Here is a 15,174-nt window from a genome sequence, read left to right on the forward strand (position 1 = left end):
GCCGGCGATCCGCTTTCATGTAAAACAAATCCTAGTGGCCAACTAACTGCAGGATTGCTTTTACAAGCAGTGGGAGACGATGCCCCCCCTCCTCCGCTGCCTCTCACGGCCTTCTCGGGCAGTCGCATGCCATAGGGGGAGCCTGAGAACGCAGCCCGTGTTTCTGTCAGCTGACCATAAAGCTGATTGGAGACCAGAATGGTGCCAATCATCTCTATAAGAAATCAGAAGTTATGAGCATTTCATCACTTCAGTTTCGCAGGATATAAACAGCGCCATTTGTAAATTGGAAAAACATCTGATCACACCAATCTTGGTGAAATTAGATAATGTAAGTGCAGAGGAGATATCTAGAGTCTGATAGACCCCAGATTTCTCAAAAAATAATATATAATGCCCATTGAAGTTATAGGGGATATTTGCATTCCCTGTGATAGCATTAACAGTGCTTAAAAAAAAACATGAAAGGAACAGTGTAAAAATAATAAAAATAACTAAAAAAAAAAAAAGCACCCTCGACCCCCCGCATGCGCGAGTGTTGTAAACAGCAGTTGCACCATGCATGTGAGGTATCGCCATGAACGGCAGATTAAGGGCAGTAATTATAGCACTAGACCTCTTCTGTAAATCTACAATGGTAGCTTGTAAAGGCTTTTAAATTGTTGACTATGGATATTTAAATTGTAGCTTTAGGCTATCTTTATTTAGAGCAACAATTCTTTTTTTCAGATCCTCAGAGTTCTTTGTTATGAGGTGCCAGGTCGAACTTTCAGTGCCCAGTATGAGAGTGAGAGCGATAACACCAAATTTAACACACCTGCTCCCCATTCACACCTGAGACCTAACACTAACAAGTCACATGACACCGGGGAGGGAAAATGGCTAATTGGGCCCAATCTGGACATTTTCACTTAGGGGTGTACGCACTTTTGTTGCCAGTGGTTTACACATTAATGGCTGTGTTGGACAGCAAATTTATACTGTTATACAAGCTGTGCACTCACTACTTTACATTGTAGCAAAGTGTAATTTCTTCAGTGTTGCCACATAAAAAGATATAATAAGATATTTACAAAAATGTGAGGGGTGTACTCACTTCTGGGAGATATATGTATATGATAGTAGTAGTGATTATCTGCTGGTTTTGTACTATAAAGGGCTCATTTTTTTTTTTTTTTAACCCCATCATGACCGGTAATACAAAAAGTATGCTGCTGCTGCTAGTACTAAATGTCTTATGCTGGCCGTACACCATTTTTGGACGAGAATATTCGTAGGAACATTCTTTGTACATTTAATGAAAGAACGTCTTTTGAAAATTTCACTTGCCTTTAACATTCAATTTTAAAATGAATGTAATTTCTGAATGAATTACATTTTTTTTTATCGAGAAACATTTTCTATCCTGCTTCTTCAAAATTTCCTGTCACGGTGGTCAAAAATGAGAGTTGGTTTGACCCCACTAACGATTAGAAAATCCAAAAAATGTTCTTACACAAAAAAAAATTATTTTGATAATTTTTGTTTATGGCCAGCATAAGGGTCAGCAGGAGCAGGTAGCTTGTATCAAGCTACCTGCCTATGACAAGGAAATCTGCCATGCATAATATTATATTACAGTCCTGACTGAAAATCTGCAAAACAGCGATCTGGATCTTTTACTTTTTTTTTTTTTTCTTTACCCACTTGGCCGCCGCCCCATATCAGATGTACTTCTACAGGGTGACTTCGCTGGGAAAAATAACCTAAATATACGCGATTTAACATTTACGGGTAGGGGGCATGCAAGTTGCCCTACCCGTGCTGCTATTGGCTCCTGAGGATGTCAATCACCGAGTCCTGGCCAGCGATTTTTGTCCGGTACTCGGTAATCGTTGGCGAAGCTGAGAGAGGCGATTTGTAGATACTATAACTTTCACGTAAACTAATTAATATACACTTATTGGGATTTTTTTTTTTGTAGCAAAAGACGTAGCAGATTATATTTTGGTCGAAATTTATGATGAAATTAAAGTGGAGCTCTACCGCAAGCTGTCACAGCCTGGTGCCCACACGAAAGATGCCGGCCTCCTGGAATACAGGACGGCCGGTGAAACGGGCTGCGGGGGACACACCACGGGACTGAGGGACAGGTAAGTGGCTGTTTTTTAAAAGTCAGCAGCTACAGTTTTTGTAGCTGCTGACTTTTATTTTTTGACAGGGTGAGTGGAATTCCGCTTTAATTTTTTTTTTTTTTTTTATTGAATATGGTTTTTTTTTTTTTTTCAAAATCGACAGTCTTATTTTGTTTATAGCGCAAAAAATAAATGCAGAGGTGATCAAATACCATCGGAAGAAAGTTCAATCTGTGGGAAAAAATTACCTTACATTTTATTTATGTACAGCGTTGCATGAATGCGCAATTGTCAGTTAAAGTACCGCAGGATCATATCGCAAAAAATGGCCTGGTCAGGAAGAGGGGTAAATCTTCTGGAGGGCAAGTGGTTAAATAAAACTTTTGATCTTTGATGATTCAACCTCTAATGGTTTACACAGTACATCTCTTCTGTCTGTTATTCTCATAGTGGACTAGTTATTTTGTTCCTTGCCACATGACTGATTATTTATATTTACCACTGCATATAGTTATTCAAGACTAAATTGTCATTTTTTTACAGTTTACATATTAACTTAATTATGCAGCACACTATTTTCGATGTTTTTAACCGATTAATGTAAACAATAATCGGCCAACTAATTGATTATGAAAATAATTGTTAATGGCAGCTTTAGTGAACTCTAGGAATTAAACAAAATCTACTCTTGCCGTGGACCCCCCTCCCTTCCTGCACTGCAAGGTTATCCTGTTGTCGCCTGACCTATAGCCAGATGGCGGCCGGGCGAACACTTCATCCCTCCTGGAGGACGCCTTATGGCGTCCTTCCTGGAACGCGCATTGCGCATGGCCGCGCTGTGACGCGATCTGTCACTGGCTGTGTACCTCGGTCACAGCCCATCTGTGTCATGTGATTAGCTGTGGTCAATCACAGCTAATCACAACAAAAAACACCTGAATGAATCAATGTCATTCAATTAAATGCTTGCTTATAGCAAAGAAATTCTTTGCTATAATCAATAAAATTGTGTAAAAAAAAAAAAAAACCAAACCCACTGATCACTTTCCCAAAGTAGTACAATGTTGCTATGGTAACATTATACTACTTTGGTCATAGTGAAATATGAAAAAAAAAATCTTAAAAAAAGAGAAAAAATTTAATAAATAATAAAAAAATTATAATTTTTTTTTTTTTGGTACTGTCACCAGTCAGTGTCCCTGATCACCGCCACACCAGTTATATGATGAAGCTGTACTGCACTAGTGACAGTATGTAGAAAAAAATTGTGAAATTTTTTTTTTTATTTCAATTAACGAAAAAATTATGACAAAAAAATTACAATTTAAAAAAACTCGCCATGCCTCTTATGAAATACGTTGGACTATCTACTTTGCAAAAAGGGGTCATTTGGGGGATTTCTGTACTGTTCTGACATTTTTGGGCCATAAGAAATTAGAATGGCTGTCAGTACTTCAGGACTGATCAATTTTCAGATATATCCCATAGTTTGTGAACTCTATAACTTTCCTACAGACTAAATAATAAACACTGATTTGGGTTCTTTTCACCAAAGAAATGTAGCAGAATACATCTTGGCCTAAATTTATGAAGAACAATTATTTATTTGTAAACTTTTATAACAAACAAAAATTTGTTTTTTTTTTCCTTTTAATTTTCAGTCTTTTTTGTTAATTTAGCAAAAAAAAAATATAAAAACCCCAATGGTGATTAAATACCACCAAAAGAAAGCTCTAGTTGTGTGAACAAAATTATAAAAATTTAGTTTGGGTACAGTGTTGCATGACCGTGCAATTGTCATTCAAAGTGTCAGAGCGCTGAAACCTGAAAATTGGCCTGGGCAGGAAGGAGGTAAAAGTGCCCGGTATTGAAGTGGTTAAATTCCTCAGGTATAATACATTTTCTCTCTGCATCCCTAGGCCCCACTTACACTTGTGAATAGGGTTGTGTGTAATTACATGCAGGAACTCCAGCGGAGGTACCAAGTGATTAGCTGCAGGAAAATCCTCCATGAAAAGCAATGGGAAGTTGGCAGCTCCCACAGCTAATTGAGGCACATAATCACTCTAGCAGTGATTACCTGAGAATAATCAGCCCTGGATGCAGGCTACCTGGGTCCAGGGCTGATTATTCTCAGGTAATTGCTTCATGAGAGATTACATACTAGCAGCCGCAATAAGCTGCGGAAGCTGTCAGCCTCCCATTGCTTTGAATGGGGCTTCCTCCCCAGCTAATTGCTGGGAACCCCACTGGTTTTCCCACATGTAATTGCACACGACCACATTTGCAAGTGTGAATGGGGCCAAGAGTTGCATGGATAAGGTGTATTACTTACCTGAGGCGGGCAGATGATGTCACAAGCTCTACCTTAGCCCATCTGAAAAAAGCCTTGTGTTCAATGATAAAATAAAAGATTTCCAGTGCTCAGCACAATTGATTTTGTGCCCGTCAGCATATTGGAATTCCCTGTACCACTGCTGGATACATACATACCGCTGCTGATGAATACATGCAGTTTATGCAGTGCTGACAGCGGGTGCATTTGGTAAAATAAAATGTTCTTTTGGGTCAGCTTGCCCCAAACTATTTAAAGTGACATTAAACATGGAATTTAAAGTAAAAGTAAACATTGAGTTAAGCGTTAACAAAAGAAAAAGTATTTTGACTTCTGTCTGTGTTGCTGCAGGAGAGTTCCCTTACTTCCTGACTGGTAAAACTATGCCAACCGGAACAGGAATTAAATGGAAATCTCTCTAATGATGCAATGCATTAAAAATCCTGACACTGGTTCTAATCCTTCCCTACTCCATCCACAACTATAAGAAAATTGCCCATAGATATTTATGTTAGTTATATAGATGTTAATTGCTAATTGAGAAGACTGGGAGTGGAGAGGTGGCATGGAAAACTAAATCGATGAACCGGGAAGACTGGAAAAAGAGAAGCCACACACCAATGACATCATATCCTTCTGTCAACCTTTATGAACGGACACCACATGTTTCTAGTTCCCACCTGGAAACCACCTCTCTTGATGTGTTTCACCTTCACAGGCTTAATCGTAGATGTCTTGTCTTTGTGCAAAGCCTTCCAGGGAAAAATGCGATGCTGGGGGCTGTTATATAGGGGTCTTTTGTAGTCTTATTGTTTTATATTGGTAGATACTGTATGTGTGTTTTTTTTTTTTTTTTTTAATGTAAAACAGTTTTAGCACTGATTGAGTCAAGCATTTGTCATTTATTTGACTTTGCTATATTTGTATTTGCTTAGCAGTCTTTTTGCTTGAGATGCACCACTTACCGTCAGAAACCATCCGATTACTGTCCAGCTCCCAAGTGATTACTGCTGTGGTCAGTGTGGTTAAGGAGCTTGTGGAGAATGCCTTGGATGCTAATGCTAACAGCATTGAAATAAAACTAGTGAGTATTGTACACATTTACCTGAGAAAAATTGCATAGTTTGTTTATTTTACTGGTGCATATTTTTTCGCATTCCTTTCTGCTACAGTGAACAGGCACGTTTGAGTGCTGTGGATGAAGTGCTGTTTTATTTGTAGGCATCAAGTCTGTGTTTTTTCTGATAGAGGAAGCTTTGCATTAATTACTTACTGTGACAGTCTCTACTACCCTCTAAACAAGAAGTCTTCCAGCTCTTGAATCTTTAACACCTTTTTCTTTTTGGCTGAAGGAAGATTTTGCTTGTAATTATCATGCCGCAACTGCCAGCCAAGCGCTGGCTTCTTGTGGTGGCGTGTTCCCGTTGACTTCAGTGGACAAGATGACAGGTAGGGGTTTATTTACTAAAGCTGGAGAGTCCAAAATCAGACTCCCTTCTGCATAGAAACCAATCAGCTTCTAACCTCAGCTTGTTCAATGAAGCTTTGGCAATGAAACCTGGAAGCTGATTGGTTTCTATGCAGAAGGGAGTCTGATTTTGGACTCTCCAGCTTTAGTAAATAAACCCCGTAGTGTCAATGGTCATCCATCAAACTCAACATCCCTAGTTAAATTTGCCACAGCTGCAAATCACAACATTGCATCTATGGCGTGTGTACGACCCACTCTGACTGCTTGATATGTTTTAGGTGGTCGTTTGGGAGGCGGTAAAACTGTTGTCATCTGTGTACTATAAACGAGGCATTAGCGTTAGATATGTGTACACAAGTCAATCTTCCCTATTGGTAAATTTTTCTTGGGATCTGGAAAATAGCTCTACAGACATAAGGAAAACATGCCAACTTCATGCAGACAGTAACGCCTTTTGGCTAGTGTTGAGTAACTGAACCTAAGCTACTATAATGTTATGCTTTTTTTAGTATCTCACAGAAGTGAGTACACCCCTCACATTTTTGTAAATATTTTATTATATCTTTTCATGTGACAACACTGAAGAAATTACACTTTGCTACAATGTAAAGTAGTGAGTGTACAGCTTGTATAACAGTGTAAATTTGCTGTCCCCACAAAATAGCCATTAATGTCTAAACTGCTGGCAACAAAAGTGAGTACACCCCTAAGTGAAAATGTCCTAATTGGGCCCAAGGGGCAAAAATTTGTTATTTTCCAGCACTGCCTTAACCCTCTTTGGCATGGAGTTCACCAGAGCTTCACAGGTTGCCACTGGAGTCCTCTTCCACTTCTCCATGATGACATCACGGAGCTGGTGGATGTTAGAGACCTTGTGCTCCTCCACTTTCCAATTGAGAATGCCCCACAGATGCTCAATAGGGTTTAGGTCTAGAGACATGCTTGGCCAGTCCATCACCTTTACCCTCAGCTTCTCTAGCAAGGCAGTGGTCATCTTGGAGGTGTGTTTGGGGATGTTATGTTGGAATACTGCCCTGCGGCCCACACGTGCACTCAACTTCTTTGGTCAATCATGGTGAGGCCTGTTCTGAGTGGAACCTGTCCTGTTAAACCATTGTATGGTCTTGGCTCCCGTGCTGAGGCTCTGTTTCAGGGTCTTGGCAATCTTCTTATAGCCTAGGCCAACTTTATGTAGAGCAACAATTCTTTTTTTTCAGATCCTCAGAGAGTTCTTTGCCATGAGGTGCCATGTTGAACTTCCAGTGACCAGTATGAGAGAGTGAGAGTGATAACACCAAATTTAACACACCTGCTCCCCATTCACACCTGAGACCTTGTAACACTTACGAGTCACATGACATCGGGGAGGGAAAATGACTAATTGGGCCCAATCTGGACATTTTCACTTAGGGGTGTACTCACTTTTGTTGCCAGCGGTTTACACATTAATGGCTGTGTGTTGTTATTTTGAGGGGACAGCAAATTTACAATGTTTATACAAACTGTACATTCAATACTTTACATTGTAGCAAAGTGTCATTTCTTCAGTGTTGTCACATGGAAAGATATATTTACAAAAATGTGAGGGGTGTACTCACTTCTGTGAGATACTGTATATGGCAAAAATAGGGATAATTATTAAATTCTTATCTTAATTGTACAGCACACATTAGAAATGTGATTCACAATGTTAAATAATGTGTATAATATTACTAGTGCACACTTTTTTCCATGTATGCGGCAATTAAGAGGTTAAGAGGCAAACAAATATTAGCACTAGGAGTAATCTTCTGCCTTAAAAACAGTGTAGATCATTAACTCACAAAGTGTCATAAGTGGATGCTTGTATAGTACGCCTGCCTTTATGATCTAAAGTCAGACCCTATGCATATTAACTGCGGTGCATTAAAAAAAATTCTTGCTTGCTGCATCTTTGATGCATTTTTAAGAAAACGCGTGTTAGAGTTAAACCTAAAATGCATGGAAAATACAAGGCAAAGGTGATCCAGGCCTTAACCTGGTAGAAATGCAGGCAGCTGGTTCCTGCCTACACCTTATTTTTTTTCTTCTTGTGCTTCTCAGGTTTTTGCAGATTCTGACCTGACCCAAGAAACTTGAGATTGAACCTCTTTATTGCTTTGCCAGTATGATGGGCATGCTCAGATGCACAGTATTCGCTTTGACTCTCCTGGCTTAAGTTGACTCTGCTATGAGAAAAGTATGGGGCCTGCCACTGCGGACACCTCCATTGAGCATTGCAGTGCTAATGTGTTGACTTTATTGCTCTCTGAGTTTCTGAGCAAGAATATAGAGAAAATGATGAGACTTTTTGGCACTCATTTGAAGTGGAATAGGACTCAAAAATATTGAAGCAAGGCATTCATAACCAGGCAACCTGCATTTTTAAAAGAAGGCCAGCAATGATAGTCCCCATACTTTTTCCAATGACATTCACTTTAAAGGTAAAACACAAATAAGCAACTATATACACCAATGGAATACGTACAGTATATGAGAATTTTAAGATTGTTGTCTTTTAATGCAACAAAAGCACTGCTTTGTTAAAACATAGGGTCAAAACACACCTCCAGCTTGTTAGTTGGCAGCCTGATGGGGTTTTGAATACTTATATAAAACATTTTTTTATTAATACAGTTTCTGTATTTTAGGAGAACTTTGGATTTGACCAGATCAAGGTTCAGGATAATGGTGATGGAATCAAAGCAGCAGATGCTCCTGTTATGGGTATCAAACACTACACCTCCAAAATTACTAGCCATGAGGACTTGGAAGCTTTGGAGACATATGGGTTTCGTGGGGAAGCTTTGGGTTCAATCTGCTCTGTAGCAGAGGTAAGCCACAATCATTTCACTGAAGAAAATTCATGCTGATAGATAAAGACAGTGAGGCAGAATTACTAAAAACTATTTGGAATCGTCACAATAAATTGTTTGAGAATAAACTTCACTAAGCCAGTCATGTGAAAAGCAACTTCTGTTTACTTATTGGTTCTGTACATGATTGGCTGAACTGAAGTGAATAGCCACACAATTGTTTGTATAAAGATTTCTAACTCCTTTGGTAAATCAACCCACATCTGTTAGCCAGATGTTTCCAGTTCAGGCAATAAGTGTGATTAACTAGTAAAGTGTCAGTTGTGTTCTAAAACCCTGTGCTTAAAGGATAAGTTCACCTTTCGTAACATGATACACCCATATTCAGGACATAACATGTTACGATCGGACTGGCCCCCGCACCCCCCGATCCTCGCTGTGACTTCCTGCTAGCTGTCACAATTTAGAAAAAACGCCCACCCGGCCGCATAACTCATTCACAATATTCTGTAAATGGGAAAACTAGAAGTCCTGGCAGCCTTTGCAGCTGTCGGCTTGTAGTTTACAATAAACTACCACAGCACTCCACAACGCTGTGGTAGTTCATTGAACCTTCCTGTTAGTGAATGTACTGACAAGTCAGAGGGAGACCTGCATGGCAGCAGCGATCTGCTGATTGCTGGTGCAATGCTTTAGAGTGTCCAGAAACAAAAATAATAAATGCATATTTTTTTTACCTGCAAAAAAAATTAGCATTTATTATTTTTTGCAAAAGAAAAACACAAAAGGGCACACGCTCCTCGTGCATTACCGTAGTTACAAATCAATTTATTAAAAACAGGACAAATGGATACTCACAAAATGAATGTAAAAAACGAACATGAAGCCAAATGGGTCAATGTCACACAGCTGAAGTCCTGTGATGATGGTGCCCGGTGGGAAAAAATTGGTGCATTTCGGGAGTTGAACTCCCTTTTTCAAAGCTAAGATGATAGAGAATGTCCATGGCACATATATAGGGAGAATAACTGATTGAAATCATCACCACACCCCCTCCATGGAAAATAGCCCCACTGCTGGGTCCTAAAGCTATTTCCTGCATGTGTCACTTCCTTGAATTAAATGAATGGAAATAAATGATGCTTGTACAAAGATGTATGCAAACAATGAACGGTGTGCCGCAAGCATAAATGATATGAAGGACTTATTGTATGTGGTATGATGTCCCTTGAATGGAGGAGAGGTGCAGATGACTGTGCAGCCTCAGAGAATCCGGAGTGTGTGGAGACGTGGAGCGCATGCCATGATGGCACCGGCTGTCACTCCGGAAACTGCACATGCGTGCCACTGAGAATAGTACAGGGCACACGTGCCACCTCAAAAGCACCCAGATGGAGGTGCACAGGAAGTGTATAATCTGTAGGGTGGAAGTGCACTGAGAAAATAGTTACATAGTCTGGCTGAAAAAAGACAAAAGTCCATCCAGTTCAACCATTAAAAAAAAAAAAAAAAGGTTGACACAGTTGATTCAGAGGAAGGCAAAAAAACCCAGCAAAGCATGATCCAATTTGCTCCTGCTAGGAAAACAATTCCTTCCTGATCCCCCGAGAGGTAATCAGATATTCCCTGGATCAACTTTACCTATAAATGTTAGTATCCAGTTATTTTCTGTGTATCTAAGAAACAATCCAGGCCTTTTTTTAAGCAATCCACTGAGCTGGCCAGAATCAACTCTTGAGGGAGTCTACAATTTCACAGCTCTCACTGTGAAGAATCCTTTCTGTGTTTGGAGATTAAATTTCTTTTCCTCCAGACGTAGAGTGTCCCCTTGTCCTCTCTGATGACCTCAGGGTGAATAGCTCGACATCGAGTTCACTATATGAACTACTGATACATTTATACATGTTGATCACATCCCTCCTTAATCTCTTCTCAATAGAGAATAAATTAAGTTCCTCTAATCTTTCCTCATAGCTGATCTCTTCCATGACTCGTATCAGTTTGGTTGCCCTTCTCTGTACTTTCTCCAGTTCCCCAATGTTCTTATTGTGAATTGGTGCCCAAAACTGAACTGCATATTCCAGATGAAGTCTTACTAATGATTTGTACAGGGGTAAAATGATATCTCTCTCTCTGGAGTCTAGTATACCTCTTTTAATACAAGAGAGGATTTTGCCCGCTTTAGAAACTGCAGCTTGGCATTGCATGCCATTGTTAAGCTTGTGATCTACCAGAACTCCCAGATCCTTCTCCACCATTGATTCTCCCAGTTGTACTCCCCCTAGTATGTATGATGCATGCATATTCTTAGCCCCCAAGTGCATAACCTTACATTTATCAACATTAAACCTCATTTGCCACATAGTTGCCCAATTAAACAGTGCATTGAGGTTTGCTTGTCAGTTGAAGACATCCTGTAAGGACGTTATTCCACTGCACAGCTTGGTGTCATCTGCAAAGACTGAAATGGTATTTTTAATCTCAGACCCTATATCGTTTATAAATATATTAAAAAGTAAGGGTCCCAACACTGAACCTTGGGGTACATCACTGACAACCCTAGACTATTCAGAGTATGAATCATTAACCACTACTCTTTGAATACAATCTTTTAGCCAGTTTTCTATCCATTTACATACAGATTTTTCCAAGCCCGTAGACTTTACCTTACACATTAGCCGTGTGTGGAGAACTGTGTCAAACGCTTTTGCAAAATCCAAGTATACCACGTCCACCGCCACCCCTCTGTCCAAGGTTTTGCGCACCACCCTATAAAAAGAAATCAGATTTGTTTGACAACTTCTGTCTTTCATGAATCCATGCTGTCTGTTGCTAGGACACCGGGCAAAGGAAGCATGTGACAGCTTCCAAGTGGAAGGAAGGGAATGTTAAAGGGCCAGAGACAAATAGTAGAAATGCTGAAAATGTAATCTATGCAGATATATACAGTTGTGTTCAAAATAATAGCAGTGTGTTGAAAAAAGTGAATAAATCCTAATAGCTTTTATTTCCATACACACCAATGCATTGGGAACACTACACATTCTATTCCAAATCAAAACATGAAGAAAAATATATCAAAGTTGTGTTGTTCCTCTAAAAAAATTGAAGAAAAGTGAATATTCGACTGTTCAAAAAAATAGCATTGTTTGTATTCTTCTTTACAAACTCAAACATTCACTATATAAACTGAAAAATGTTTGAAGATTTTGCTTTCCTTTGAATCACTTAATATTTAGTTGTATAAGCACTGTTTCTGAGAACTGCTGTACATCTGTGTTGCATGGAGTCAACCAACTTCTGGCACATGTGAACAGGTATTCCAGCCCAGGATGATTGGACTACATTCCGCAGTTCTTCTGTTTCTTGTTTTTGCCTCAGAAACTGCATTTTTGATGTCACCCCACAAGTTTTCTATTGGATTAAGATCCGGGGATTGGGCTGGCCACTGCATAACGTCAATCTTGTTGGTCTGGAACCAAGATGTTGCACGCTTACTGGTGTGTTTGGGGTCGTTGTCTTGTTGGAACACCCATTTCAAGGGCATTTTCTCTTCAGCATAAGGCAGCATGACCTCTTCAAGTATTCTGATGTATTCAAACTGATCCATGAACCCTAGTATGCGATAAATAGGCCCAACACCGTAGTATGAGAAACATCCCCATATCATGATGCTTGCGCAACCATGCTTCACTGTCTTCACAGTGTACTGTGGCTTGAATTCAGTGTTTGGGGGTCATCTGACAAACTGTCTCTGGCCACTAGACCCAAAAAGAACAATCTTACTCATCAGTCCACAAAACGTTGCGGCGTTTCTCTTTAGGCCAGTCAATGTGCTCTTTGGCAAATTGTAACCTCTTCAGCACGTTTTTTTTTCAACAGTGGGACTTTGCGGGGGCTTCTTGCAGATAGCGTGGCTTCACATAGGCGTCTTCTAATTGTAACAGTACTCACAGATAACTTTAGACCTTCTTTGATCTTCCTGGAGCTGATTGTTGACTGAGTCCTTGCCATTTTGGCTATTCTTCTATCCATTCGAATGGTAGTTTTTCGCTTTCTTCCACGTCTTTCAGGTTTTGGTTGCCATTTTAAAGCATTTGCGATCATTTTGGCTGAGTAGCCTATCATTTTTTGTACTTCTTTATATTTTTTCCCCTCTCCAATCAACTTTTGAATCAAGGTACGCTGTTCTTCTGAACAATGTCTGGAACGACCCATTTTCCTCAGAATTTCAGGGAGAAATGCACTGTAACCAGCATGTACAATATTTGCTGCCTTCCTTCCTTAAATAAGGGCAATAATTGCCACCTGTTTTTCAAAGAATGAATGACCTCACTAATAGAACTCCACACTGCTATTATTTTGAACATGCCCCTTTCAATTAGTGATTCAATTACACAGAATCAGCAGCATGCATGTCATGACTGTTGGGTCTGTTGGATTTCTATTACTCTACTACACCTGCTAGTAAATTATTTGCCATGTAGAAATATAATTTCTACCAAAAACAGTGATTGATGAGGTTAGTGATGTCTGACTGCTATTATTTTGAACACAACTGTATATATGTGTGTGTGTATATATATATACACACACACACACACACACACTTAGTAAATGGTGATGGTGAAAGTGGTGAAGAGAAGTTTCAAACGTGCGGCATGGGCTGACCACATGAGAATATATCTGTAAAATGTGTAACTAAATCAGAGGGGATTTCGGAAGCACAATAACAACAATGCTGGATAACAAATACATAACTAAGTGTAAACAAGAGGTGCATATATAAATAGTAATATTTCTAACCTGTTAGATAAAAATTAACATAAAAATAACATTTAATAAAAATGAAATAAAATTCTTTAAAGTCATACACTTAAAATGACCAAATGAGGAATGCAGAGAATGCTAAGGGAAACTGGATGAAATGAAAATGTATTTTAGCAGACCAAAATGGGCTGGACAAAAATGTAATGCAAATCCGCACCCAAAACGATTTCCGTGAGTGGAGACCAACTGATAGGAAACCTCCCAGATGGCCAGTGGGGTAAAAAAAAAACACCTAGAGGGGAAATTGTACTTCGGCCAACGATGGGAACCTGGCACCAAGATATATGACAAGGTGCTACACCAGATCTCCAGTATTAAGACCTGCAAAAAAGAACTATGAATACCAACACAGGTAGCTGTGAATAGTCACCTCCAGAGGATGTACCAATCAAAGAAGTGACTGGATATCTAATGTGTCATTGATACCATTAGGAACCGGTGAACCAAGCTGATGTATCCAAAAGGATTCCCTACTGCACAGCTTATGGAGCTTTCTACCCATATCTGTATCACCTAGTATGGCTTCTATGTCAAATACTCTGAGTCCCTTGGGACTTTCGTCATGTACATCACTGAAGTGGCAAGACACCGTGTGATTGTCAAATCCATGAAGTATGTTTCTTTTATGTTCTCCAGATCTTGTCCTTAGAGAGCGTGAAGTGCAGCCCACGTGCAAAAGACCACAAGGGCAGACCACACAATAAATGACAAACTGTGTCCCATAGTTGATAAACTGTTTGATGCAATGGGCTTTCCCATCTACTCCAAGAAATTCTTTTTTTCTGTGCCACGTGTATTCACATGCTCCACAGTTAGGCACCCTAAATCTATAGCTGCCTTTCTGGTCAAACAGAGTGCTCCACCTAAGTGTAGAATTCTTGGTGGGAAGAGTCACTGTGCTAGAAGCCATTATGCTTTTCAAATCCCTGTGACGACGTAATATCACTTCTGGCTGTGGAGGGATTTGCCCAGAGAGAAGAGGGTCCTGAACTAGGATGCCCCAATAATTGTGGAGGGTTCTCTTGAAATCAAAGGCTTTCTGATTGAACCTAGTGCAGAACGCTGCACGATGTTGGTTGTTGCATGTTTTACGTGTCCCTGACATAGATTCAATGTTAGAATTTCCCTTGGTGCCTGTCCTGCTGGAATATTCTTTTCTATATTTATTGTATATTTCGTCAATCTTGGTAGCTGCATAGCCTTTCTCCAAAAACCTCTTTCTCAAGATCAGACTTTGTGTGTCATAATCCTCAACTAAGGTGCAGGCCCTCCTCAGCCTACAAAATTGTCCCAGAGGAACATTGTTGATCCATCTGGGATGATGTTGGCTCTCAGCATGCAGATATGAGTTGCCTGCTGTGGGTTTGAAGTGGGTTTTGGACACTATGCATGAGTCAGGCCCAACCCTAAGTTCAAGGTCTAAGAAGACTAAACTGTTTTTCATTCACTACATGTGTCTCCCTGGTCTCCTCCTCGCATGTACGACTGCAAGACTTCTCCAGGTCCTCCCCCATCCTCTGGAACTCACTGCCCCAATCCATCAGACTGTCGCCTTCCCTCCTCACATTCAGGCGCTTCCTCAAAACCCAT

At 39.9% G+C, this 15,174-nt stretch overlaps 1 protein-coding gene across 7 annotated transcripts in view; it reads left to right on the forward strand.

Moving 5' to 3' along the window:
• Positions 1 to 15,174, forward strand: part of PMS1 (PMS1 homolog 1, mismatch repair system component) — a 438,300-nt gene that overhangs the window by 60,884 nt on the left and 362,242 nt on the right. For 5 of the 7 annotated variants that reach the window (XM_089690202.1, XM_089690198.1, XM_089690205.1 and 2 more), the window contains 2 exons: positions 5,385 to 5,533; positions 8,590 to 8,772. In XM_089690202.1, the coding sequence (XP_089546328.1) occupies positions 5,385 to 5,533; positions 8,590 to 8,772 (332 nt within the window). The remainder of the gene's footprint in view (positions 1 to 5,384; positions 5,534 to 8,589; positions 8,773 to 15,174) is intronic. The other 2 variants (XM_089690199.1, XM_089690203.1) reach the window with 2 other exon arrangements.

The sequence above is a fragment of the Staurois parvus genome, unplaced genomic scaffold (assembly GCF_062004578.1).
Source record: "Staurois parvus isolate SC_StPar_1 unplaced genomic scaffold, SC_StPar_1.0 ptg000522l, whole genome shotgun sequence".
NCBI classification, from domain to species: domain Eukaryota; kingdom Metazoa; phylum Chordata; class Amphibia; order Anura; family Ranidae; genus Staurois; species Staurois parvus.